Source organism: Prionailurus bengalensis, chromosome F2 (assembly GCF_016509475.1).
Source record: "Prionailurus bengalensis isolate Pbe53 chromosome F2, Fcat_Pben_1.1_paternal_pri, whole genome shotgun sequence".
Lineage (NCBI taxonomy): Eukaryota > Metazoa > Chordata > Mammalia > Carnivora > Felidae > Prionailurus > Prionailurus bengalensis.
Genome location: NC_057353.1, coordinates 997856 through 1023075, shown reverse-complemented (window position 1 = coordinate 1023075; position 25220 = coordinate 997856). Strand labels below are relative to the sequence as shown.

At 36.3% G+C, this 25220-nt stretch overlaps 1 protein-coding gene across 1 annotated transcript in view; it reads left to right on the top strand.

The window, feature by feature from the left end:
* The window catches only part of PRKDC (protein kinase, DNA-activated, catalytic subunit), a 204104-nt gene that overhangs the window by 26132 nt on the left and 152752 nt on the right, over positions 1–25220 (top strand). The window contains exons 22-27 of the mRNA XM_043601034.1: positions 12985–13088; positions 15867–15957; positions 16753–16916; positions 17624–17776; positions 22244–22351; positions 24914–25140. Coding sequence (XP_043456969.1) covers positions 12985–13088; positions 15867–15957; positions 16753–16916; positions 17624–17776; positions 22244–22351; positions 24914–25140 — 847 coding nt within the window. The remainder of the gene's footprint in view (positions 1–12984; positions 13089–15866; positions 15958–16752; positions 16917–17623; positions 17777–22243; positions 22352–24913; positions 25141–25220) is intronic.

Here is a 25220-nt window from a genome sequence, read left to right as displayed (position 1 = left end):
TTGGAAGAATTGTGATTTGTATCTTAAATAAAATGGCAATGTAATAACTTTAGTAGGACTATTTGTATTTCTGCAACTTCTGTAATTTGAGCCTAACGTATTCAAAATATGTTTGATTGAGATTTTTGTAATATTCCCAATTTAGTCAATATAATTGGGACATAAGAAAATACTTGAGATATTAAACCTTGTTTTTATTTTATTCACTTATATCCTACCAAGATTTATAAAATCTTCAAGGGCAAAACTCTAATATATTGAACTCCTTATAAATCCTAATACACTGCCTTGCAAATAAATAAATAGTTAAATAAGTAGGGATTAAAACTATGAAAATTAATTTTATATTTTGTTAATTTTTATTGGTTTTCCAAATATAATTGATGAAACACTAATGTTAGCCAGTTAAGAAGAATTGCCATAGTCGGTTTGGGAAAAGATTCAAAGGAAAAAAGTGATTGGGCCAGGCAAAAGTGTGACCAGTCAAGAAAAGTAGTAATTAGAGTTCAAGATTTACTTGAACCAGAATGAACATGGACACTGTTCTTAGATGGAGCAAAAAGAAAGATTCAGACTGGAGAAAGTGAAACATTGCTAAGACTTTACAAGTTAGTGTCATGAAAAATTAAGTGAATTAAGTATTAAATTTGTAAAATTTTATCTACATGAACTGTTTTATTATTCAACTTAAGTATTGTTGATTTGGAAATAGTAAGTGAAAGTTGTGTGACACATTTTGTTCACTGAGTCGGTTTTTCTGACACCCTTGATGTATATTCAGAGTTCAAGAAGAGTCACAATTTTGGGAGATTTTTCTGTAAATGTTAGCAATAACAAGCTTATTTAGAGACAAAAAAAAGTAAATTAATGTTTATAGGTTACTTAGGCTTTTAAAAATTCACATCATATAAGGATTGCTGTATTTGAGTAGATCACTACTCAAAAACATGGACTTAGTTAAAAAAAATGAAGATATCTAATAGCAAATACCTTGTTGGTACTTTTTGTTTTCTAGAATTTAGTTCTGTCAATTAGCTCATTGAAAAGATTTATGTCGGGGCTCCTGGGTGGCTCAGTTGGTTAAGCATCCAGCTTAAGCTCAGGTCATGATCTTGTGGTCTGTGAGTTCGAGCCCTGCGTCGAGCTCTGTGCTGACAGCTCAGAGCCTGGAGCCTGCTTTGGATTGTGTGTCTCCCTCTCTCTCTCTGCCCCTCTTCCACTCATGCCTCTGTGTGTGTCTCTCTCTCAAAAGTAAATAAAATTTTTTTAAAGAATAAAAAAAGAAAAGATTTATGTTTTTTAAAAAATTATAAGGGAAAATACTGTGATTATTTTTTTAAATTGTTTTGAGAGAGAGCATGTGTGCACACAGGCATGCAAGCAGGGGAGAGGGGGGAGAGAGAGAATATTAAACAGGTTCCACGCCTACCACGGAGCCTGAAGCTCACGACCACGAGATCATGACCTGAGCTGAAATCAGGAGTTGGACACTTAACTGAGCCACCATGCACCTTGATACTGTGATTCTTTTAAGCAAAAGGATATTGCTATTGCTATTCATAAATATGTGTACTTTAGACAATTAGAAGATAGGGAAAAACAGAGAGTAGGTAAAGCAAATAATAAAAGAAAATCCATAAACTTAAAGACAACTCCTATTTTTAGTAATGTTTTATTTGAAATTATATCAGACTTTCAGGACAGTTGCACTAATAGTGAAAGGAACTCCTGTATACTCTACGCAGATTCCACAAGTAAGGTTTTGTTCCCTGTTTTATTGTTGCATGTATTCTCCTTATATTAGGTGATAATATGTGTGTGTATTTATACATGACATTTTTTTCTGAACCCTTTATAAGTTGCAGACATCATGGATGTTTATGCCTAAATGTTGCAATGTGTATTTCTTAAGAGTGAGGACATTATTTCATACAACCATTGTATCATTATCAAAATCAGGAAGAATAACACAGATACAGTATTTTTTTCTAATCTATAATCCATATGTAGATTTCTCAGTTGTCCCATTAATTTCTTTTATAGCTATACTTTTCCTGATACAGCATTCAATCTAGGACTATGTGTTGGATTTAATTATCATAATGCCTTAGCTTTCTTTAATGTGGGTAGCTCTTTAGCCTGTCTTAGTTCTCATGTGTGGGCTTGTCTGTTTTCTCATGATGAGGTTCAGGGATGCTATTTTGGCAGAAACACTCAGAACTGATGCCATGGCCTCCTCATAGCATCATGATAGTAATTGGTGCCATTACCAGTTATGTTCATTTTGACAGTTTGGTTAGTGAGTTTCTGCTCCACCTTTATGTAACCCTAAAGTTATAGTTTTACCTTTGTGGGAGTTAGTCATTTGAAATCCTCTTCCTTTCTTCTCCTAAAGTATTCAGTCCTAAGGCCTTTAGGCAGCACAGAGCAAGTTAGGTGTTAGGGTAGCAGTGGTCGTCCCCAGGAACATAAGGGGGGCAACTTGGAGGGGCAGCCTGGCATGGAGCTGGAGCAGGGTGGGAGGTTCCTGCATGTTGGGCTTCATAGGGTGTGGAGGTCAAGGCGGGATGGAGAAGGTGACATATGGGTGATTGATCAAATAAATAAATGAAGGTTAATGGAAGCTAGATTTCTCTTTGTTAGAGAAGGGAGTTACAAATAGAGAAAGAGAAAACTAAAGTGAACCCTATGGTATTGGATAGCAAATGGATGTATTGGTGTGAGATCATGGTACTTCCTCTTTCCCTCTCCCCGTCTTTTTCTCTGCCTTTCTTCCTCTCTGTCTCTCTCGCTCACACACACAGACACTTATATATATACATACATATGGGTAAATTAAGGTAAAAATAGAGACGACAGAGTGAGTCAAGAATTGGGTAAAAATAGAGATGACAGAGTGTGTGTGTGTGTGTGTGTGTGTGTGCGCGCGCATGCATGCATGTATTCCAAATCAGTCCATTGAAAGGGCCTGCTTTGGAATAGTGATGAACAAACCTAATAGTAATGAACAAACCTAGTGCCCAGATCATGGTTTCTAAATGTCATTTTACATTGAAAGGAACCAGAACTCCTTGGAGAGATGACTGGCTCCAGCCTGGGACAGGGAAAATACAAGATGAACCTAGAATGTTATATTTTCTGAGACATCAGGAAATTAAGAAGATGTTCAAAGAATGATAGAGAAATGTTACAGGCAAAATTGGGGATAATTTGGATCAGCAAAAAAAGATAATCATGGGAGGATCAAGACAGTAGAGTAGGAGAATCCTGAGCACACCTCCTTCTGTGAACACACGAAGGCTACAACTACATATAGAGCAACTCTCGCTCACAATGACCTGAGACTAACAAAAGAGCTCTTTTATGGCTAAAGATCAAGAAAAAGCCACATTGAGACACATAGAAAGGGCAGAGATGCAGACTGTTGAGACCCTTACCCCTAGTGCAGTGACCCACAGCAGGAGGGTTATCACAGGCATGGAGGAGTGAAGGATTCAGGCCACATTGGGGACCTGTATCAGGAAGATGAGCCCCATAACATATGGCTTTGAAAACCAGTGAGACTTAATTCTGGAAGAGCCGGAGGGCTATGGGAAACCAAGACTGCATTCTTTTTTTTTTTTATTTAACTTTATTTTTTATTTTTTAAAATTTACATCCAGATTAGTTAGTATACAGTGAAGCAATGATTTCAGTAGATTCCTTAATACCCCTTACCCATTTAGCCCATCCCCCCCTCCCACAACCCCTCCAGCAATCCTCAGTTTGTTCTCCATATTTATGAGTCTCTTGTTCTGTCCCCCTCCCTGTTTTTATATTATTTTTGTTTCCCTTCCCTTATGTTCATTGGTTTTGTATCTTAAAGTCCTCATATGAGTGAAGTCATATGATTATGTTTTTCTCTGACTAATTTCACTTAGCATAATACCCTCCAGTTCCATCCACGTAGTTGCAAGTGGCAAGATTTCATTCTTTTTGATTGCTGAGTAATACTCCATTGTATATATAGACCACAGCTTCTTTATCCATTCATCCATCGATGGACATTTGGGCTCTTTCCATACTTTGGCTATTGTCAATAGGGCTGCTATAAACTTGGGGGTGCATGTGTCCCTTTGAAACAGCACACCTGTATCCCTTGGATAAATGCCTAGTAGTGCAATTGCTGGGTCGTAGGGTAGTTCTATTTTTAGTTTTTTTGAAGGCCCTCCATACTGTTTTCCAGAGTGGCTGCACCAGCTTGCATCCCACCAACAATGCAAAAGAGATCCTCTTTCTCCGCATCCTTGCCAACCTCTGTTGTTCCCTGAGTTAATGTTAGCCATTCTGACAGGCGTAAGGTGGTATCTCATTGTGGTTTTGATTTGTATTTCCCTGATGATGAGTGATGTGGAGCCTTTTTTCATGTGTCGGTTGGCCATCTGGATGTCTTCTTTGGAGAAGTGCCTATTTATGTCTTTTGCCCATTTCTTCACTGGATTACTTGTTTTATGGGTGTTGAGTTTGATAAGTTCTTTGTAGATTTTGGATACTAACCCTTTATCTGATATGTCATTTGCAGTTATCTTCTCCCATTCCATCAGTTGCCTTTTAGTTTTTCCGATTGTTTCCTTTGCTGTGCAGAAGCTTTTTATTTTGATGAGGTCCCAGTAGTTCATTTTTGCTTTTGTTTCCCTTGCCTCCGGAGACATGTTGAGTAAGAAATTGCTGCGGGCAAGATCAAAGAGGTTTTTGCCTGCTTTCTCCTTTTTTTTTTTTCTTAATGTTTATTTTTATTTTTGAGAGGGAGAGAAAGTGCGTGAACAGGGGAGGGGCAGAGAGAGAGGGAAACACAGAATCTGAAGCAGGCTCCAGGCCCTGAGCTGTCAGCAGAGTCCAACGTGGGCGTCCAACCACAAACCATAAGATCATGACCTGAGCCAAAGTTGGGCGCTTAGCTGACTGAGCCACCCAGGTACCCCAAGACTGTACTCTTAAAGGGCCTATGCAGAAACTTACTCACTCTGAGACTAAACAAGGAGGCAACAGTTTGAAAAGCACCTGGGCCACATATGAGGGAGATTTATTGACTGATTTTAGAGTGTGCCAGAGGGGCAGTGCTGTTAGTAACTTTCTATGGGAATAGAAGTGTTGATGAATGCGGGGCTGACACCTTGTCTGTCTTGCAACACTCATGCCACCCCGGTGTTCCCTGCAAACCACCTTTGTGCGACCTACCCACCTCAGCAGGCACCATTCCAAAATGGCTCCCACCCTGCTGTACTGGCTGGTGGCCTTGATCCCACCCTACACAGATGCAACTCCACCACATCCTGTGGGCAGCCTCAGCCAGGACTGCCCCCCACCCATCAGCTTCTGCCCTGTGGGGGCAGCCCCACCACCAGTGTACCTAGAACAATCACAGCTGGGCTTCAGAGCCAGCAGATTAGATGATACAGAAGAATGGATCAGTGACTGGAAGACAGAGTGGTGGAAGTTACCCAAATGAAACAGGAAAAAGAAAAATGAATTTTTACAATTAGAATAGATTAAGGGCCCTTTGGGACAACATCATGCATACTATCATTGGCATTATGGGAGTCCAGAAGAAGTAGACAAAAGGGCAGAAATTTTACTTGAATAAATAATGGCTGAGTACTGTCCTAACCGGGGGAAGGAAACGGATATCCAGGTACAGGAAGCACAGAGAGTTCCAAACAACATGAACCCAAAGAGGTCCATATCAAGCCACATAATTAGAATGGCAAAAAATAAAGATAAAATCTAAAAGCAGCAAAAGAAAAGCAACTAATTATATACAAGGAAAGCCCCATAAGGCTCTGAGCTGATTTTTCAGCAGAAACTTTGCAGGCCAGAAGAGTGGCATGATATATTCAAAGTGATGAAAGGGGGAAAAAACCCTAAAATCAAGAACACTCTTCCCAGCAAAGTTATCATTCAGAATTAAAGGAGAGTGTCCCAAACTAAAGGAGTTCATCACCATTAAACAGGCCTTATAAAAGAGACTTCTTTAAGCTGGAAAGAAAGGGTATTAATTAGTAGCAAAAAAATATAAAAAGTATAAATCTTCCTGATCAAGGTAAATACATAGTGAAGATAGTGGATTAATTGCTTTTAAAGTTTATATGTAGGTTAAAAAACAAAAGTAAAATCAGTGATATCTACAATAATTAGTTAAGGGGTACGCAAAAGAAAGATAAAACATAGATAAAACATGTCGGGGGAGTAAAAATATAGCACTTTTAGAATATGTTCAGATTTCAGTAATGATTAACTTAAAATAGAATGCTGTATATGTAGGGTATTATATGTGAAACTCATGGTAACCAGAATTCAAAACCCTGTAATAGATATGTAAAAAATAAAGAGAAAAGAATCCAAATATAACACTAAAGAAAGTCATCAAATCACAAGGGAGGAGAACAAGAGAAGAGGAATGGAACAAGAAGAACTAAAACACAACTAGAAAACAATGAACAAAATGGCAATAAGTGCATACCTATCAATAATTAAATGTAAATGGACTAAATGCTCCAATCAAAAGACAAAGGGTGAATGGATTAAAAAACTAAATTAAGACCCATTAATATGCTGCCGGTAATGACTCATGTCAGACCAGAAGACAAAAAGACACATACAGACTGAAAGTGAAGGAATGGAAGATATTCTATGCAAATGGAAATGAAGAAGAAAAAAAGCCAGGGTAGCAGTACTTATTTCAGACAAAATAAACTTTGTTTTAATTATATTTTTAAAAATTTTTACTTTTTGTCTCTTTTGTGTGAGGCACAATAGTCTTAAAAATAAAGACTATAACAAGAGACAGGCTAACTGGATAATGATAAAGGGATCAATTCAATAAGGGCACATAATAGTTGAAAGTATCTGTGCACTCAGTATATGAGCACCTAAATATGTAAAGCAAATATTTACAGACAAAAGGAGAAATAATCATACTAGGGGATTTACTTTAACACCCTACTTACATCAATGGATAAATCGTTTAGATAGAAAATCAGAAAGGAAACAGTGGCCTTCAGTGACACACTGGGCCAGATGGACTTAACAGATATGTACAGAACATTCCATCCAAAACCAGCAGAATATGTGTTCTTTTCAAGTGCATGTGGAGTATTCTCTAAGACATTCTTTAGGACAGATCATGTGTTAGGCCACAAAACAAATCTCAGTAAAGGTAAGAAGACTGAAGTTGTATCAAGCATCTTTTCTTACCACAATAGTACAAAACTAGAACTCAATTACAAGGAAAAAGAATTGGAATAGACAAACACGTGGAGGCTAAACAACATGCTCCTAAACAACTAATGAGTCCATAAAGAAAGCAAAGAGAAAATTAAAAAATATACTTTGAGACAAATGAAAATGGAAATACAACATTCCAAAGTCTATGGGACACAATAAAAACAGTTCTAAGAGGGAAATTTATAGCAACATAGGCCAGCCTCAGAATACAAGGATAATCTCAAACAATCTAACCTACACCTAAAGGAACTAGAAAGAGAAAAGCAAAGCACAAAGTTAGTGAAAGGGATAAGGATCAGACCAGAAATAATTGAAACAGACCAAAAAAAAAAAAAAAAAAAAATCAGTGAAACAGCTTGTTCTTTGGACACTTTAAAAAAAAAAGAAAAAAGATAAATCTTTAGCTAGACTCATTAAGAACCCAAATCAAATCCATAATAAAAGAGAAGCTATAACTAATACCACAAAAATTTTACAAGGGATTATGAGAGACTACTACAAATAATTCTATGCCAATAACTGGACAACCTAGTAGAAATAGATAAATTCTAGAAACATGTTGAGGTGCCTGGGTGGCTCAGTCGGTTGAGTGTCCGACTTCAGCTCAGGCCATGATGTCACGGTCTGTGGGTTTGAGCCCTACATTGGGCTCTGTGCTCACAGCTCAGAGCCTGGAGCCTGCTTCAGATTCTGCGTGTCCTCTCTCTGCCCCTCCCCTGCTTGCATTCTGTCTCTCTCTGTCTCTCTCTCTCTCTCAAAAATAAATAAACATTAAAAAAAATTTTTTTTTAAATTCTAGACACCTGCAATCATCCAAGACTGAATTAGGGAAAACTAGAAAACCTGAACAGACCTATTACTAGTAATGAAATTGAATCGGTAATCAAAAACCCCCCTCACAAACAAATGCCTGGGACCAGATGGCTTCACAGGTGAATTCTACCTCACTTTTAAAGAAAAGTTAATACCTATCCTCAGACTGTTTCAAAAATTGAAGAAGAAGGAATGCTTTGAGATTAATTCTGTAAGGCCAGCATTGCTCTGATACCACAACCAAAGACACTACAAAAGAAGGAAATTACAGGTCAGTGTCTGTGATGAACATAGACACCAAAACCCTCATCAAAATATTAACAAACTGAATTCAAAATACATTAAAAGGATCATACACAGGGATCAAATGGGATTTATTCCAGGGATGCAAGGATGGTTCACCATCCACAGATCAATCAATGTGATACACTCCATTAACCAAACGAAGGATAAAAATCATAAGATCATCTTAATAGATAATAGAAAAAACATTGGACACAATTCATCTGTTTTTGATAAAAAATCTCAAGAAAGTGGGTATAGAGACCTATCAACATAATAAAGTCTGTGTATGACAAAGTCACAGCTAATCTACTCAATGGTGAAAAGCTGAAAGCTCTTCCTCTAAGATCAGCAACAAGACAAGGAGGATGTCAACTCTTACCACTCTTATTCAACATAGTACTGAAGTCCTAGCCAGAACAATTAGATCTAAAAATAAAAGGCATCCAAATTGGTAAGAAGTAAAACAAAACTGTCACTATTTGTAGATGATGTGATAGGAAATCCTAAAGATGCCACTAGAAACAAAAATAAATTCTGGGGCCCCTGGTGGCTCAGTCAGTTGGGCCTCCGACTTTGGCTCAGGTCACGATGTCACAGTTTGTGAGTTCAAGCACCACGTCGGGCTCTGTGCTGACAGCTCAGAGCCTGAAGCCTGCTTCAGATTCTGTGTCTCCCTCTCTCTCTGCCCCTAACCCATTCACATTCTGTCTCTGTCTCTCTCAAAAATAAATAAACATTAAAAAAAATTTTTTTTAATCAATAAATTCATTAAAGTTGCAGGATTAAAACTAATATATGGAAATCTGTTGCATTTCTGTATACTAATAATGAACTGTCAGAGGAATTAAGAAAATTCCATTTACAATTGAATCAAAAAGAGTAAAATATTTTGGAGTAAACTTAACCACAGAGGTGAAAGACCTGTACTCTGAAAACTATATGACGTTGATGAAAGAAATTAAAGATGACACAAGCAAATGGAAAGATGCACCCTGCTTATGGTTTGGAAAAATTAGTATTGTAAAAATGTCCATACTATTAAAAGCAATCTATAGATTCAGTGCAATCCCTATCAAAATACCAATGGCACTTTCACAGAGCTAGAACAAATAATCCTAAAATTTGTATGAACCACAAAAGACCAAAGCCATCTTGAGAAAGAAGGACAAAGCTCGAGGTAGAATATATAATGGGGAAAGGACAGTCTGTTTGATAAATGTTATTGGGAAAATTGGAGAACTGCATGTAAAAGAATGAACTGGATCATTTTCTTACACCATGCACAAAAATAAAATCGATTAAAGACCTGAATGTAGACCTGAATTCATAAAATGCCTAAGAAGTAAACATATGTAGTAAATTCTTGGACATTAAACACTTTTTTTCTGTGCCCTCAGGCAAGGACAACAAAAAAATAAGCACAACCTTAAAGAAGCAGTTCTGTCTCAGGGAGTTCATAAAATCACTTTTCAAAGTAACACTAACATCTTAGGTGGTATGCATGTTAACATGATCTTCAATTCAGTAAGTCTTAAAAAAATAGTATTTGCTTTTACTATGGTAACTATTACTAGTTCAAACCCACATAAGCAAAGATATGTGGGGTCTTACTAAGACCCAGTTGTGAAAAGTGTTCTAGACACCAAAAAGCCCAAGACTGTGCTTTATGAGAAAACTCCTTAAGAGAGAAGCATACCGCAAATTGTATTTCTGCAGTATTGCTTCTACAGTAGCTTCAACAGCTTATCGAATATAACTTACTACCAAACACATTTCTTTTTTACCAAGAAAACTCAGAGTGGATAATTGAGAATTGTCTTCCATACTCACGGACTTCTCAAACTCTGTGAGCACACATGACACCATTGTCTTCAGCCATTCCATCCCTATACAACTCCAATTGGCAGCATATACACATTCATTAACATGACCCCAAGGTCCTTTCTTGTTATATCCTATAAAAACAAACAAAAGCACACAAACTTAAAAGTGATGCTGACTGATCATCGTTTCAGATTTTATTTTACTGAGTAATTATCTGCATGTGTAGTGATTTTCTATTAATTCACTCAGTCCAAGGTTTCAAGTTGCCTAAAGAGCTTAGAAGTTATCTTCCAGCTGCTGTCATGCTACAAAACATAAGTATTGGGGAAATAAAAAGTTTGTCCAAATCATGGTTCAGGTTTAGTTGTACATAAATTTATAATGTTTTTCATAACTTAAAATTTACATAGGACTGTTTGTGATAATGAGAAAGTTCTCGAGGTAGATGGTGGTGATGATTAGGCAACATTGTGAATGTAGTTAGTGCCACTTAAATGTACACATAAAAATGGTTGAAAGAATACATTTTATGTTATGTGTCTTATATGGCAATAAAAAATGTTATGAGAAGTATGTTAGCACATTGGCTTAGTAAGCCTGAATAAGTATAGGGAATAACAAGCCCAAGTACAGTAATGTACACTTGTATTGTAATTAACACTAATAGATAAAAAGACATGTTTAAAATTTAAACCAAGCATCCAAGTCTTGATTTTGGCTCACGCCATAATCCTAGGATTGTGGGATTGAGCCCCGCATGGATCCTGCTTGAGATTCTCCTTCTGCCCCTTCCCCACTCTCGCATGCGCTCTCTCTCAAATAAAAAAAAAAAAGTTAAAAATAAAATTAAACTTAAAATTATTAAACTTGTCTCATTTAACAAAGATATGCCTTAGTTATGTAATATGGATTCCTGAAATGTTTCTGCGTTAGTTTCTCTAAGATTTTTTTTTTAGTAGGGTGCATCTAAAGCATTATAGTAAACGTTGAAAGCATTTTCAGAGAATTATAGGAACATTCATTTTATATTTTATATGTACGAGGCCCAACAGAGCTCCTTGAAGATAATTTATAATCTAATCTATTAATACCTTTCAGATACAGGAGAATATTATGCACTTTAGGAAAAGTAAAGGCCTTTGTCAGTTCAGGCACATCGCTACAACAACAGATGGAGAGCATAGTGCTTTAGATCTGCAATTTGAGTCCTAGCTCCAGAGACACAATAGTAAGGTAAAACATTGACCAATTCAGATATCAAAGAGCTCTTGTTCCCATTGTACAAAATTCTGAATTAGTCTGAGCTCAAAAAACAAACAAATCCTCTTTTCATCTCTGGCCCATCAGAGAGTAGATCTCTAACATCTGTACACAAAAGGTCACCAAATGGTCAGCAAACAAATTCTTAGTTATTGCTCCCACCCATGGAGACTTGCTTCTTGGGCATAAGCAAACCAAAAGCACAAAATTATAGAGAGGGAAACTAGACAAAGCAGAGGTAAGGCTCTGTTGTCGTTTAGGTTTCATTTCTGGAGCCAAGAAAAGACGTGCTGGGATTAAATCACCTGTGAGGTGTCTTCCAACGAAGATAGCTTACTTGGCTCTGTCAGCCAATCTTCTGGGCATCTGCAGAACTCATGAAAAATAACTTTATAGCTTTACAATTAGGGCTCTACACTGGTAATAAAGTGTACATGTGTCAAAGAATTTATTTAACTCAGTAGTTAATAAAGGCATTGGTAAAATGTTGTAACTGGCTTCTATACCCTGAATCGAATCACGAGAAAACATTAGACAAATCCAAATAAAGGAACAGTATACAAAATTCCTGGCATATAATTTTTTGAGTGTTCATTAAATTCAAAGGAAGACTAAATTGTTTCAGTTTAAAGGTTACTAAAAAAGACAGGACAGCTAAATATGACATGTGGTTTTGAATAAAGACATTATTAAGCTCAATGCTGGAACCTGAGTGGGGCTGAAGGTTAATTGTGGGTCATGTCTCAAGATGAATGTCCTAATTTGGATAGTTGCAATGACTGTCATGTAGGAGAATGTCCTTGTAGCAAACATAGCTAAAGTATTGAGGAGTGGTGGGGCATCAGGCTGGTAACTTACTCTTAAATGGTTCAGGAAAGAAAAGTATGTTTTTTCCATACTTCAAAATTTTCTCTAAGTTTGTAATCATTTTAAAAAAAATTTATGGAGAGATACTTCACAACTGTAAATATTCTCCTCCTCACGAGTACCCCTTGATTATTTTTCCTGAATCTCTTACTACTGTGATGGTTGTAAAATAGTGATTTTCTGACTCCATCATTCCATCATACTAGTTGGCATTCTATTGTAAGAAGTTACTTCATTTTCTCCTTTATATTAGTAGGAACTTGTGGATTCTTATTTTTCCAGTGGCTCTAGTCTTTTATCTTTGTTTTTCATTTTTATGCTCAGATTGTTCCAGATTTGGCTTCCATATAAGGAGTGGGAATTGGCTGCTTCAAGCAGCTCCTTCCTAGAACCAAAAAGGTGATTCAGGGTTCTCTTATAAATATAGGTCTACCCAATGTCTGGAGTTAGCCACTTCTTCAAGGAACCATGTTTCTTTTAGTAGACAATGATATTTAAAACCAGGACAACCATTATTAATTATTTTTGTTGTAGAAACTTAATATTTTAATCATAATTAAAATTAGGATTTTAATTTTAATTTAAATTTGGCAGTATTCTGTGTACTCCCTAGTGTGCATCAAATAAATGAGTGGATGCTATTTGAAATTTATTTTTGTTTACTGTTGATAGATGAGACCAAGAACTGGGAAGTGTCAGCACTTTCTCGGGCTGCCCAGAAAGGATTTAATAAAGTTGTGTTAAAGCATCTGAAAAAGACAAAGACCATTTCATTGGTAAGAAATCCTTTGTATATTCTTTACCTTAAACAATGGAGAGATCAGATTCTAAACTTATGAAGAGTAAAAATCTTTGTTTAAAATGTTAGTTATTCTTATCTATAAAGTAGAGAACAGTATAGAAATAGTTTCAGTGTATTTTTAGCCATAAAAATGTAAGAAATATTAACTATCTGGTTTATTGTCTTGATCGTGTTTTCTTGTTTTCTTTACCTTCAAATATATTTAGTGGCTGAAAGAAAGTAATATGGATCATCTTCAGTAAGCAATCATAATATTGATATTATGGATATGTAAGGTTGATTCATTTAGGCCTTAAATATTTTGTCAAGTTTAATTGATGCCAGGGTTTATGTTTTTTTGGTGATGATTTCTTGAGATTAGGTTTTTGAGATGTGGCTTATGATGTAATAGGAAACAAAGAATAAAGAGAGAAAAGGGACTATAGAGAAAATACCTATTTTAGGTATGGAGTGAAAATTAAAATTTGAAAAACTTTTAATGTCTAGAACTGATAATGTAAGCTCTAGGGTAAATTCCTCCACCTCGTTATTTTTGACAGCTTTTGATTGAGACACTGCGTAGAACTGGAGATGGCTGTCTAAAATATTTAAATTCTTTTATCACATATAAATAAAACAAAATAAAATTACTTGAGCATATTTCTGGTTTTACAAATAAAACTTCTTTACAGATATACAATTTCTCATTAGGAGAGTGGTTCTTGATGTGAGGACTCTGTGGGTTCCAGGGTGCAAGGCCAAAGCTATTTTTACTCATTGACATTTGCACTATGGTGTAATGACGGGTAACACTGTTCATTCCTAAGCACTTTATTAAATCTTGACCCTTGAACACATGTCTTCTTAATGTTCTGTGTGATGAAACAGGAAGTGTGCATAAAGCAGTCTGTTGCATAGTGCGGTGTGGCAGTTGTCTTTAGGAAAAGCACTTTGTGATGTTTTGAGCTGTGAGCTAAAGTAGGCACTTTTTCAGGAACACCATTTTTACTTGAAAGAACAACTGACAAACTGTGGCTGTTCGGTATTTGGCAGAGATTTTATCTAAAATAGAGTGAGACTGTCACTTCAAAGAAAACATCTGAGAGTATTTGTTGCCAATGATAAAATTGTAAGGTTTTAAACAAAAATTAAATTTTGGAAAACTTGCAACCGTCACCGTGAACTTGACAGCTTTTTTTTTTTAATTTTTTTTTTCAACGTTTATTTATTTTTGGGACAGAGAGAGACAGAGCATGAACGGGGGAGGGGCAGAGAGAGAGGGAGACACAGAATCGGAAACAGGCTCCAGGCTCTGAGCCATCAGCCCAGAGCCTGACGCGGGGCTCGAACTCACGGACCGCGAGATCGTGACCTGGCTGAAGTCGGACGCTTAACCGACTGCGCCACCCAGGCGCCCCTTGACAGCTTTTTAATACTTAAAGAGTTTTCTGATAATATTGTTGATATTAACCAATGTGATTTTTTTGCATATATAATGAAATGTGTCAACATTTGTAAGATCTGCATAACCCAGTAAACCAGTATTTTCACATCACCCAGTACATTATGTTACCAAGTCATGCATAGGTAAAAAAATCCACTTGAAGTGCAGGATAGACTAGTGGATTTTAATATAACAGACTACATCAAATTCATTGGTAAGGTTTCAGATTCCACATTGTAACTAAGAAATAACTGGGAGGGGGGGGGGCGCGTCTGGGTGGCTCAGTCAATTGAGCGTCTGATTCTTGGTTTCAGCCTAGGTCATGATCTCACGGTTCATGACTTCCAGCCCCGCATCAGGCTCTGTGCTGACCATGCAGAGACTGTTTGGGATTCTCTCTCTCTCTTTCCCTCTCTCTCTGCCCCTCCTCTGCTCATTCTCTCCCTCTTTCAAAGTAAATAAGCTTAAAAGAATTTTAAAAAAAGGAGAAATTTTGACTTGTTCAATTTGTATCAAGCTGTTACCTAAAAAGACTATGAAAACACTCCTCCATCTTACAAGTGTGGCCTAACAACATATCACTATAGTTGTTTCCTAGTGAGACACACAGTAAAGAGATTTGCACAAGTGTGAAACAGTGTCACCTTCCTGAGGTTTTTTGTTTTATTTGGAAAATGTAATTACTTTTCCTAAAAATATGTCATTTGTTAACATGTAATGGGTTTCAGTGGGGTTTTTTTTGTTTGTTTATTTGTTTTGTTTATTTACTTTGAGACAGAGAGAGAGGATGCGAGCAGGGGAGGGGCACAGAGAGGGAGAGAGAGCATCACCAGCAGGCTCCACGCTGTCAGCACAGAGCCCAACGTGGGGCTGGATCTCACGAACTGAGATCATGACCTGAGCCGAAATCAGGAGTCAGACTTTCAACCAGCTGAGCCACCCAGGCACCCCTGGGTTTCGTATTTTTAAATAAAACAATAAATAATTTCAAGGTTTTAACTTCTAGTAGGAGAAATTAATCAATAAACGTGACCCACTTAAACAAAAGTTCTTTGGGGATCCTCAGTATTTTTTAAGGGTGTAAAGGATCCTGCCAAAACTTTGTGACCACTGGCCTTGGAAATGGACATCTGACTGCAAAACTGGAAAAGATGTGACTTCTTTCCATGAATTTGCAGTAATATTTACAGCAGTACTGTATAGAATGTAATGAACCATTGAAAGAAATTAGTAACAGAGAGGGTCATAAAATCATTTTTTTTCTTCTCATAATTCTCTTAATCTTTAATTCCATTATCATCCCATGTGTATTATTGTTCAAATTTGCAGAATGAAGTACTGTCCTTAGAAGAAATAAGGATTAGAGTAGTACAAATGCTTGGCTTTCTGGGAGGACAAATAAACAAAAATCTCCTAACAGGTAAACTTTCCTTTAAAATAAATTTATCTCTGTAAATGTATTTGTACTTTGAGTATATACAGATCATGGTATATTGTAGTATTTGTTCCTATATGTGATTTATATATTTTCAAGTGAGATTACAAAGAATAATATTTTGCCAAATGAAATGTTTTGACAATACCCATGCAATCTGGATAACTCTATACTCGTTGACAAGATGTTCTAGTCTGGTTTGTTAAACACATTTTCCATTTCGAAACAGAATCTAATGTGACACTTTTAATATTATACTTTGTGTCAGGAATTCAAAGTTAATCTTTGAAAATTCTGATGTTCTTAATATTTGGATATTTATTTAGAGTGTTTTTTTTCTATCAGAATCAGCATTTTAGATTACTAAAAATTCATCTGTATTTTTAGTTTTGATCTTTCATATTAAGTATACTAATGACTTTTGGTTATTTAGGAAGTTAGAACCTACATTGGAAAATAAATGTTTACAAAGGGGAGATTTTTATTGTTCATTTATCATTTTTCCACATAACACCTAAAATAATTCTTACTGAAAATGGAAACTAAACATTCCAGACTATTAAACTTGCTTAAAAATAATTTTACTTTAAATCAAAGTTAAAAATAGTATGTCGGTGATAATGTAATGGCATGTACATGTCTGAAGTAAAAACGAAAAAGGAAAGATGAATGATGTGTTAAAAGTATAAAAGCATTCTACTTTCACTAATGAATTGTAGAGCAATTGATGTTAGAAAGATTTTGAATGAAAACATGCTCTTCCTGATTTTTTTTTAACAGCCACATCCTCAGATGAAATGATGAAGAAATATGTGGCATGGGACAGAGAAAAAAGACTCAGTTTTGCAGTACCATTTATAGAAATGAAGCCTGTCATTTATCTGGATGTGTTCTTGCCTCGGGTCACAGAGTTAGCTCTTTCAGCTAGTGACAGACAAACTAAAGTACTTTCATTTTTTATTATTTTATTTATAATCTATGCTTTTTAAGACCTGTATTTGTTTGGAAATAGATAATATATTTCAGACATTCCAATATTATTAATTCTGTATATTCTGTAATACAGCAATTAGTGACTTAATTATCAGAAGTAGATGTTGCTAATAAAAAGTAAACGTAAATCTTAGTAGATAATAACCTGGCAAAACACTAATATACCAAAAAACTGTCCAGAATAGAAAATGCAGTACAAAGGGTACTTAAAACTTATTTCCAATTTGTGCACCATTATTATCACCTTAACGTGGGAGGTTAGAAACAGATAATCTCAAGTTTTTATGAAATTCATTTGTAAATTTCCAAAAAATGTTTTAAGAATATATTTACTAAAAGTGAAGGTTAAAAATGTGCTGACAAATGAAGTAAAGTTCTGTGATAATGGTAGCAATGAAACATATTTCTTTGAAGGTACCATTCCCAGTTTGTCTAAATCGTTTAATTTTTCATTCTTACCTCTTGGATGCAGATCAAAGTGCACAGAAGCATTAGTTTTATGCAAGAAGTGCTGCTTCCAGTTAATTTATATTTGGGAATGATAGTTACCTGCTACAGAAGTTTTTCTTTTTAAAGGGCTAAGTTGAGTAACATTTCAAAATATTCTTCTCTTGTAAACCTGGAAACTTAAACTTGTTGAACTCCTGGCTTGTTTTAGGTTGCAGCTTGTGAACTTTTACACAGCATAGTTATGTTTATGTTGGGAAAAGCCACTCAGATGCCTGAAAGTGGTCAGGGTTTCCCACCCATGTACCAGCTCTACAAGCGAACTTTCCCTGTGCTACTTCAACTTGCATGTGATGTAGACCAGGTAAGTGAGTGACATTGAATCTGGCACAGTTGCAAAGCTTAAAAAAGTTGGATCTTGTTCAGTGATCATCAAAGCTTGCTGCGGGCTGGAATACCCTGGGGATCTTAACATAAATGCCGCTGCCTGGCCGCTGCCCCTTGTAACTGTGATTTAATTCTTCAGGGGTATGACCTGGGGATCAGGACTTTTAAAAGCTCTCCTGGTGATTTTTACTGTGCCACAGTTTGGGAATGAATCACTGATCTAGTTTATAGTTGCTGATAGTATAGGCATCTAAAGCTGAATTTGCAGTCTGCCCTCATGGAGGGACTTAACAGTCTCTAGGAATGAAGAAGAGACAAGTAACCATGCACAAGAGTGGAAATAATGACAAGTGGCCTCTTTCTGATGACTTTGTGGCAAATTCTCCATTGCTGCATGAAGCAGGAAAAAGTAGAATTCTCAGTTCATTTCATGAAGCTACGATATCTTCGGTACCAGGATGCACACACAAAAGAGGAAGCTAAATGAAAGATCATTTATTAAAAACAAGAAAACTCATTTCTAAATATAATGGAAAATTCTTCAACATATATAAATGAATACAATCCAGCAATGTATTCAAATGTGCTGTGATTAAGTAGGATGTTTGGTTAAAATTGGAAATTTACCATAGAAACGGATTTCAGAAGCAGTGATTCCCTCCATAGAACCCTCAAAGGTGTTTGTCCTGCTGAAACTATTAGTAGTTTAGTGTTCTCTTTAATATGAAAAGAATGTCTCCCTGAATTCTAGAGTTGAATCATCCCCAGGCATGAAGCACTAATGCCGCCTTGTGCCCGGGCCAGGATAGAAGCCCAAGGTGAGAAGTGAGTTGGCCTGTTGAGGGGCAGTGCCTGCAGTGTGGAGTGGTTGCTCAGTATTGCTTCATGTGCATTCAGTTAGTTATTTGTAGTGGTTAGTATTTGGGCCTCTCACCAGGCCATGAGTTCCCTGAGGGCAAGGGCATTAGAAAAGAAGAAGAGATTATTATTTTGAATGTAATTTTTTTTAAACCTGGAAAGCCCAAGAGTGTCAACCGATAAACTGTAGGAATTAACAAAGGAAGAAACTGACGAATTACAAAACAAAATTCTCATATATCAGTGTTCTCATTTATCTTAAATATTAGGATTGATCACTTTGAAAATAGGTCTACAGTATCTTACTCATAGCAGCATCAAAAATATATATAAAATGTCTATAAATGAACTCTAATATGTCAGGTAAATATATGTTTTATGAATACAAAATGAGCATGCTCTGTATCTGAGATAGAAGAATCAATATTGAAAAAACACCAGCTGTTCCCTGATCAGTAAGTTCGGTACCATTCCAGCAGAAAGCTCATAATTAATTTCATTTTGAACCTAAAAAGTAATCTGAAAGAATAATTGCTTGAGCCTCACCAAGAACAATTTTGAAAGGGTAGAGTAGTGAAGGAAGTCTTGCTTTAGCAGATGCTAAAGCCATGTTATTTATAATAGGGTTGAGCTAGGCAGAGATAGACCAGTGGGAGGGTCTTGTGGCTGCCAAGTGGGTTCATGTGTGTACATCAAAATTGTATATATGGTAGAAGAGGCTTTTAAGTTAGAAGTGGATCATTTAATAAATAATCTTAGGCCAGTCAACTAACCTGAAAAATTAATTCAAATTAAGAGAAGGATAAACAAACTATGAATATATTACAGAAAAATGTAATTAGTTACAGCATGCTGTCTGTCCGTGTGTATCTTTGGATTGGAATGGTCTTTTTCATGATAAAATATGTTTTTTGATATAGAAACACATGAAACTAAAAGTGAACCTCCATCTCATCACCCCTTTCCCAGTCTTATTTCCCTGGAAAATCTACTTTATCCTCTATTGAAAATTTCATGAATATATGCCCAGATCTTTGTGAAAATACGTTTTTACAAATGTGCATATATGCTTTACTTATAAAAAGGATCATAGCATTCAGAAACTCTTTATGTACAGGATGTGATTTCTGCTACTCGGATGGATTTTATTATCGTTACAGTGTAGACAGCCTTCCATGCCTTTCCCTAAAGTTTTGCGTAGAAGTGGAGATTTTCCGACAAAATACAGAAAGCAGATATATAGAAAAAAATGTTAACGTCTTGATAGTTTTGACTTTATAAATGTTTAAAAATACTGAATGGCACAAAACTCACAATTGTAATGTATACATAATGTGGGGAATTTTTTTGTAACATTCTACTGAAGATACAAAAGATTTAAAAATGAGCAAATAGATAAAGAACAAAAATAGGCAGCTTATAAATGAAGAGATACATATGGCCAATGAAATATATTTTAAAATATTCAATCTTTTTAGTAAATAAGGAAATTAAAATTAAAATGCTATTATTTTCAGCTGTTGTAAAATATTTTAAAAATTGACAATGGTAAGTGTTGCCAAGCATGATGGAAAGGACCTTGAGAGTTGTGGCTGGAGAGAATGTGGGTGGGCACAGGTTCTCTGTGAGCAGAACAAAGCGCTGGGTGACCTGCAGCCCTGGTCCAGCACTTTCCTGACTAGAGATGTGCTCAGACCAGTGTATATTGGACTTTGCCATGATTTCTTTAGAACAGTCACAAATTAGAAATGCCTGCATCTCTAGGGGCACCTTGATGGCTCAGTCAGTTGCGTGTCCGACTTTGGCTCAGGTCATGGTCTTGTGGTTTGAGTTCGAGCCCTGTATCGGGCTCTGTGCTGACAGCTCAGAGCCTGAATCTGCTCTGGATTCTGTGTCTCCCTCTCTTTCTGCCCCTTCCCTGCTCGCACTTTCTCTCAAAATAAATAAACGTTAAAAAAAAAAGAAAAAGAAAAATACCTGCATTTCTAATAATAGGATTTGGGCAACTGGTCATGGTATGTCTATATAAAAGATACCAGATAGCTAGTAAAAATGCTGTTATAGCTTATATATTTATACAAAAATATTCAACATTAAGAGGAAAAGTGGTTATAAAAATGTGTATTATTTTTAAGTGTGCATATACATAAATGTGTTTAAAAAATTATTTTGAAAGTTAACAGTGATACTGAATGTTCACAGTGGTTACCTTTGGGATATAGGGTTGCAGATGGATAGTTTTCTACATTTTCTATAATTTGTGTAAGGTGTGTGTACATATGTGTTGTATGCATGTGTCTACACATATATATGTACACACAGACACATATATATGATTTTGTGAATAATTGTGTGAATTCATATGTAGTATGAATAAGAGTGTATAATTCTTTTGGGGAAAAAAAATAATGCTTTAAGACCAGTTAAACTTTCAAACTGAAAGAAAGGTAAGAGCTTTTACTTTGATTAATCCTTAAAATGGCTTCAAAGGTTAGAAAGCTATTCTTTTGGGGAAAAGTATCCAAGTGCAAGAGGACTCTGTGTTTAGTCTGAATCCCAAGACATTTCACCTGATTTTTGGCCTGGTATACACACCAGTGTGCTTCATTCTTGAGCTCAGTGTCAGTGGGGGAGATAAAACTCCCCTAGATTTCTTGGTATTCTGTAGGAGCCTTAGTATTTTGAGACACAGAAATGTTGAGGATATAAAGATAGGGAATGTTTGCCTTCACTTCTGCTATAAACTTTTTACTTTTCATGTATAATGAGGATCTGATGTGTAACCGTTTGTCTAGGTAATTGCTGTGTTCCAAAAAGATAAGAATACTTCTTTTATCTCCCCAAGATGTTCACATGGTCACACCAGATGAGGCCACTGGGTTAAGTTCCCCAGGTTCCAGGGAAGAGAAGTACTGTCTCCCTGGTTATTTCCCTTCAGAAGGAAGGAGTCCAGGCCTGTCAGACTCCTTGGATTGTAAAAGCCAGGGACCCACAAGGCTCTCTGCCCCTGGAGAAACTCTGTTTATATTCTAGAACGTTGGAGTAAGAACCCAGGATCCTTTCCATCCCAGCTCCAAGTAGTAAAGATTTTACTCCTTCTTTTTTGGCAGGATGGGAGAGGTGCTTTTTTCTCCCGTATCTCTTCTGTGAAATAGGTTTTGAAGTTTGTCTGTATAGGGCATTGATCTGATTTACTTTTGTCGCCACAAGGGTGTGAATCAGGATGTAGGGAATAACATGATCATTATTTGCTTTGTAGCTGAATAATGATAATGTCTCTGATCCAGAATACCTTGTATGCATGTTTAGGATCAAATAAAGATAAATATTAAAAAAACAACAATATCTGCCTCCATATTAGAAGAACAGTAAGTTTTAATATGCATATTTTTCTCTGCTGGATTCTAGGAAAAAGAGAAAAAGGAGCTAGAAAGAGCATGTTCCTCATTGAATTTTAACAAGAAAACTAATAAAAAACCATAGGAGTATTATCACTTAATTTTTCCTGTCATTTAAACAGAACTCTATCCACCGTAAAATTACTTTAACATGAAGAAAGTAAACTCTAATGGTGTTGTTTCTTTAGGTGACGAGGCAACTATATGAGCCACTAGTTATGCAACTGATTCACTGGTTCACTAACAATAAGAAATTTGAAAGTCAGGATACTGTCGCCTTATTAGAAACAATATTGGTGAGTAATGGTTGATTCTTTTCCTGATGTTTGCATTGTCTAGTTATATGTGATCTATGTTTATAGTTTTATTTATTTATTTATTTATTTATTTATTTATTTATTTATTTATTTATTTATTTATTTTGATAGAGAGATAGAGAATGAGTGAGTGTAGGGGGGGAGGGGAGAGAGAATCCCAAGCAGGCTCTGCACTATCAGTGTGGAGCCTGACATGGGACTTGATCTCATGAACTGTTGAGATCATGACCTGAGCTGAAGTTGGGCGCTTAACCAACTGAGCTACCCAGGCACCCTTACTTGATCTGTATTTAGAACTTTAAGAAAAGTTACCTGTCCAAATATCAAAATGTAGCAAATAGTTAGGTCATATTGTCTTTTTTCTTTTGTTTTAGTGAATAGGTGAAATGACATTTTAACAGACAGGATGCTGTAATTATTTACTGAAGTGTTGCTTTTATTTTATTTATTTATTTTTTTTAAAAGTTTTTTTTTAATGTTTATTTATTTTTGAGAGAGAGTGAGTAGAGGAGGAGGGGCAGAGAGAGAGGGAAACAGAATCCGAAGTGGGATCCAGGCTCGGAGCTGTCAGCATATAACCCCACGTGGGGCTCAAACTCATGGACCGTGAGATCATGACCCGAGCCAAAGTTGTACACTTAACCAACTGAGCCACCCAGGCGCCCCTACTGAAGTGTTACTTTTAAATATTTGCAAGCAGTGTGCACATTTTTTTGTTCTGTCCTCTTTTTTTGGAGAATAGTTATAAATTGACAAAGTTCATCTAGATTAAGGCTGTGTGTGTGTGTGTGTGTGTATGTGTGTGTAGAATAGGAGTGAATAAGAATGTGCTTGTACTTTTATTAGAGTTGCAGAACGCTCTTTTTAAAAAAACATCTATAGTACAGTAATTAAGAGTAAAAGCAATTTGTTTGAGCTTATCCAGTTTTCTCCTGCATTCAGATTCAACAAGTGAGGAACCTTAGAAACAGTGGCCATTTTCAACAACTGTCCTGAGATTGTAGAGGTAGAATCATTAGGATTGATCACTGGTTCACTGAGGACAGAAGCAGGGAGGTCAGCTTAAATCCTTAGTGTCATTCGACACTGATTTTATTACAGTTTTCTGAGTTTTTGCAAGTAAGTTTACTTTGATTCCTTTAAATGTCATTTTACTTGATTTTTACCTGTTACTTCATCCCTGATTTGGTCTCGTTGTATACTGACTCTGGAATCAGAAACCCCAGTTAAATGCATAGCAAGTTTGTCCAAACAGACGTTGTGTGTTCCTTGCACGGGAGCATATTGTGAGGCGGCCTGGGAAGACACGCTGCGCAGAGCAGCAGAACACATGCTCCAGATCCCCCAGGACAGTCCTGATGGTACCGTCCTGATGACAGTCCTGTTGTGTGTGTAATTACAATAGGGCTCTTCCCACTCTTAGAGTTACCCTATGTGGATGCTGTGTTGTGGTAGCAGAGTTACTGAACATTTTGAATTAGGATAGTGACCTGATGTCTGTGGTTTAATTCCCTACAGTGTCTACCAGAGAATCCTGCCTAGAATAAATACGTTTAGGTAAATTTAACTTGTGGCTTATTTGCAATTCAGATGGATTTATTCTAATGTTTCCATTCTGAAGTTTCTTTCTTAGTTGTTTCTCTTCCCCTCTTGATCATCGAAGGGGGCTTAAGTAAGGGTTTCAGAAAGAAATCAGATAAGGTCATGATAATATAAAGTAAGATAGGTGAGAAAAGGAAAGGTAAAGGAGGAAATGTGAAGTTGGTATAACACTCGAGTGAAAGCATGTCTATAGGTTTCCCGGTAAGAATTGCTAATTCCCTGATATCAGCACATGCATTACTCACCACTGCTCTGAGAAGCAATAAATATCACCTCTTCACATTTCCACAGTTAATTGCTTCTTGAATTCTAATAAGCACTGTAATAAGAGATTTTGCATGTAGCAAATAACTGGGGGTGTTAGGTAGAAGAACTCCCTTATTTCAGTGTTCAATGTAGTTTTTCAAGTTAGATCTTTCCTATACATACCTAAGAGGGAATTATGTCTAGAGGGAAATAAAAATATTCAAATTTCCTTAGCTGTTTTTTTCAGGTATTTAGAGACTATGCCTTTTATGGAGACTGCTTTTACAGAAAGTTATATTTTCAGACCATATCTCCATCTGATTTTTATGTAGCATTACAATTCCCTTGAAACCTAGAGGGATCTTATTTTCTTTAACCTCTGTAAAGCATCACAGATACTGTTATGAGGCAAAGTCAGCAACAAAAACTCTTAGGATGTAGCCTTTGGGTTTCTTCAGGGAAAGTAGAGACTGTTTTGTTGCTGCATAATTAAAATATTGTCTCCTTTTTTCATGGATTTATCAGTTTGTTTAAAGGAAAGTGTTTTCATTTCGTCCAAAAGACATTGTTATTAGAGTCTAGATTCTAGACAGATTGGTTTTCTAGTGCTTATTTTTTCTTGAGTAGTGCTCTAAATGAATTTTCACCCAGAGCAGACCAGGGTGTTCAGTTGTTGTATACGTTTTGTTGTAGGATGGAATTGTAGACCCTGTTGACAGTACTTTAAGAGATTTTTGTGGCCGGTGTATTCGTGAATTCCTCAAATGGTCCATTAAGCAGACAACACCACAGCAGCAGGAAAAAAGTCCAGTAAACACCAAGTCACTTTTCAAGCGACTGTACAGCTTTGCACTTCACCCCAATGCTTTCAAGAGGCTAGGAGCATCACTTGCCTTTAATAATATCTACAGAGAATTCAGGTAAGTAAGCCATGTGACAGGGAAGAGTATAAAAAAGTTCTTTAAATTTTTAGTAGTGATTTTGAAAAGTGACTGGTGTT